Consider the following 3,206-nt stretch of genomic DNA (forward strand, 5'->3'; position numbering starts at 1 on the left):
AAGGTCTCTGAACACCATGTAGTTTGCAGTCTGGTCGGCGTCATCCTGATTGCTCGGCCGCCTTTCCTCTTTGGCAGCACAGCTGAGGTCCCATCTGCGTCTCCAGACCCCGGAGAGGCTGGCTCTGGCCCCGCTCTGAATGGTGCTATGACTTCACAAGTGACGGCGTCTCAGCGACTTGGGGCTGTCGGGTAAGTGACGGCGCTCTCGAGCTGATCGCGAGACGAGTGCTCACACCCCGCCCATAGCGTCTCAATACTCGGCGCCCTGGGCGCGACAGGAGTCTGTGAGTATCGCTACAGGTCTGAATATCTACTGTTGTTCAAAAATCGGTCATAGACACAATTATTCGTGCCATCGGTACTCGAGCGCACCCCTTGCACAATATTGTCGCATTCTCCTCGCAATGCGTCATCGTGTCGACTATTGCGTAGGTGGCCTGCGTCTCATGTGTGACCTTCAGTACAGTGATCACCTTTACTTAGGATGCTGGCCATGCGCACCAAAATTGTCCTTCCCACAAAGCTCGAGTGGCTCGCTCTATTTCTGATGATTGGATTCAATGGATTTTTTGCGCAGGTTCGATGCCGCTCTGCCTGGTGATGCAAAGATCAATGATATTGATGCCCATATTTTTAGGTACTGATGACGATGGGCCTGCAGAGACAAGCAGTTGGTCGGAGTACTATGGCAGTGTATATTCAGGTGCGATTTTTTTCCCCGCAAATTTTGATATGCTGTTGACCATTTTGCAGGTGGTCTACGCCATCATATTCGACCAAATATTCTTTCATGCTAAACCGCCATTGTTATCGATTCTCGGCACTGCCATTATCGTGCTTTCGGCCATCTATGTGGCAGTAAGCGTACTTTTTCGCTGCACAGAACCATACCTCTGAGCCACCATTTCTAGCTGACCAAAGAAGAGACGGCAAATCGTGACAAGCAGTCACCAGAGGACTTGGCTTTACAAGAAAGCCTTCTCGCAGACCAAAGCGATGACGCGGAAGAGACTCTTTCTAAGACTCACGAAGTCTCCCAAACTTTTTCTGTCTGACATCCCATCTACAGTTGTACAATTAGACATGTGAGTACATATATAATTAGTACTAGACGCGTCGCCATCTAATGTCTATCCAGGTGATCCGAGTACATCGTCCGAGGATCTGGTCTTACAGGAAGGCCTCCTCGAGCACCAAGATGTTGGCACAGAGGAAGCTTTCAAGAGTCGCGAAGATGTTTAGATGGGGGCGTGTTTCATGGCAGCTGGTTCAAGCGTCAGATAAACCCTTGTCCCAAACTTACATGGCGACCGCGGCAGGAATATGGTATCTACAGTGTTGTATTTATACTAGTCGAAAAAATTGTGTATACAGTAAAGCAAGGGTCGGCCCCGGGGTTGCCCGGCGTCCCTGAGGGCTTTGTGGCGGCAGCGCGTACTGGCCGCCCAGCCAGCGCTCGCGCTCCCAAAACATTCCACGTCGAGTCGCATTTCCGTTCCTGTAAGTAAGCGTCTACAGAAGGTCGACATGCGGTTCCGAGGTCGAGTCACGCAGGCAAGAGCAAAGCGCACGCGATGACGCGTCGTCTGCGCTTTGCCCCGCAACCACGACCTACCGTGCGATGGCGAGTGCGAGTCTGAGGACGACGTATGAGGCCGGGACGCCTGAGATGCCGACCTTTCCATCGAGCGTGCAGGGCCTGCGCGCGTCGGGCGCGACTGCTGTAGGGGCTGGAACGGACCTGGGGAGGTCCTCTCAGCGGTCTGGACACATGTGGAACGGCTTCGTCAAGCAGGCGAGGGAAGTAGTGCAGGAAAATACGGGAATGCTGCTCGTAGCAGCCTCCGAGGTGCGTATTGTTCGTATCGCTCCGGATCTCACGCAGAGCCTCAAGGGAGTAAACAGGCGTTCTATGCTTCGATGAACTTGGCAGTCAAAGAACTGAGCGGCATCGACCCTCCTGTGAGCACCATGCAGCTCATCTGGATCAGGATGGTGCGTCGAGTCAAGTTCGAGTACATTTTCTAGCTCTTAGCCGGCATCCTCGGTTCCACAGACTATAACGTGGCTGTGCTCAGTCTCCTACATGTACTTTGCCAAGATCCCAGACCCGCTGCTCGGCCCCAAAGGCGTACGACTGATGCTGGTGTTCCGCGGCTTCTCCGGGTACGATTCTCTACAAAGCCAGCAGCGCTTAATCTCCTATAAACACGTTCTTGCAGATTCTTTGGCCTGTTTGGCATATACTACTCTCTCCAGTATCTTTCGCTTGCAGACGCCACAGTGTTGACCTTCCTGGCGCCGATTCTGACGACCTTTACGGGATCCATGTTCCTGGGAGAGCGGTTCTCGTGGAAGCAGGTGGCCGCGGGACGTATGTGCTTCCGAACTGGCCTTGCATCCGAAGGTCTCTGAACACCATGTAGTTTGCAGTCTGGTCGGCGTCATCCTGATTGCTCGGCCGCCTTTCCTCTTTGGCAGCACAGCTGAGGTCCCATCTGCGTCTCCAGACCCCGGAGAGGCTGGCTCTGGCCCCGCTCTGAATGGTGCTATGACTTCACAAGTGACGGCGTCTCAGCGACTTGGGGCTGTCGGGTAAGTGACGGCGCTCTCGAGCTGATCGCGAGACGAGTGCTCACACCCCGCCCATAGCGTCTCAATACTCGGCGCCCTGGGCGCGACAGGAGTCTGTGAGTATCGCTACAGGTCTGAATATCTACTGTTGTTCAAAAATCGGTCATAGACACAATTATTCGTGCCATCGGTACTCGAGCGCACCCCTTGCACAATATTGTCGCATTCTCCTCGCAATGCGTCATCGTGTCGACTATTGCGTAGGTGGCCTGCGTCTCATGTGTGACCTTCAGTACAGTGATCACCTTTACTTAGGATGCTGGCCATGCGCACCAAAATTGTCCTTCCCACAAAGCTCGAGTGGCTCGCTCTATTTCTGATGATTGGATTCAATGGATTTTTTGCGCAGGTTCGATGCCGCTCTGCCTGGTGATGCAAAGATCAATGATATTGATGCCCATATTTTTAGGTACTGATGACGATGGGCCTGCAGAGACAAGCAGTTGGTCGGAGTACTATGGCAGTGTATATTCAGGTGCGATTTTTTTCCCCGCAAATTTTGATATGCTGTTGACCATTTTGCAGGTGGTCTACGCCATCATATTCGACCAAATATTCTTTCATGCTAAA

At 52.8% G+C, this 3,206-nt stretch overlaps 2 protein-coding genes across 2 annotated transcripts in view; both read left to right on the plus strand.

Annotated features, from left to right (window-relative positions):
• Nucleotides 1-1,315, plus strand: part of PHACADRAFT_262535 (uncharacterized protein) — a 2,781-nt gene extending 1,466 nt beyond the window's left edge. The window contains exons 5-12 of the mRNA XM_007399795.1: nt 23-191; nt 249-286; nt 340-430; nt 486-579; nt 640-705; nt 756-860; nt 914-1,087; nt 1,141-1,315. Of these exons, the coding sequence (XP_007399857.1) occupies nt 23-191; nt 249-286; nt 340-430; nt 486-579; nt 640-705; nt 756-860; nt 914-1,057 (707 nt within the window). The 3' untranslated portion in view covers nt 1,058-1,087; nt 1,141-1,315. The remainder of the gene's footprint in view (nt 1-22; nt 192-248; nt 287-339; nt 431-485; nt 580-639; nt 706-755; nt 861-913; nt 1,088-1,140) is intronic.
• A 355-nt stretch (nt 1,316-1,670) lies between these two features.
• The window catches only part of PHACADRAFT_262536 (uncharacterized protein), a gene marked incomplete at its 5' end in the record, with an annotated part of 2,704 nt that continues 1,168 nt past the window's right edge, over nt 1,671-3,206 (plus strand). Inside the window, 9 exons of the mRNA XM_007399796.1 lie at nt 1,671-1,851; nt 1,908-1,997; nt 2,059-2,168; nt 2,225-2,376; nt 2,429-2,597; nt 2,655-2,692; nt 2,746-2,836; nt 2,892-2,985; nt 3,046-3,111. Coding sequence (XP_007399858.1) covers nt 1,671-1,851; nt 1,908-1,997; nt 2,059-2,168; nt 2,225-2,376; nt 2,429-2,597; nt 2,655-2,692; nt 2,746-2,836; nt 2,892-2,985; nt 3,046-3,111 — 991 coding nt within the window. The remainder of the gene's footprint in view (nt 1,852-1,907; nt 1,998-2,058; nt 2,169-2,224; nt 2,377-2,428; nt 2,598-2,654; nt 2,693-2,745; nt 2,837-2,891; nt 2,986-3,045; nt 3,112-3,206) is intronic.

Source organism: Phanerochaete carnosa (assembly GCF_000300595.1).
Source record: "Phanerochaete carnosa HHB-10118-sp unplaced genomic scaffold PHACAscaffold_9, whole genome shotgun sequence".
Classification (NCBI taxonomy): Eukaryota; Fungi; Basidiomycota; class Agaricomycetes; order Polyporales; family Phanerochaetaceae; genus Phanerochaete; species Phanerochaete carnosa.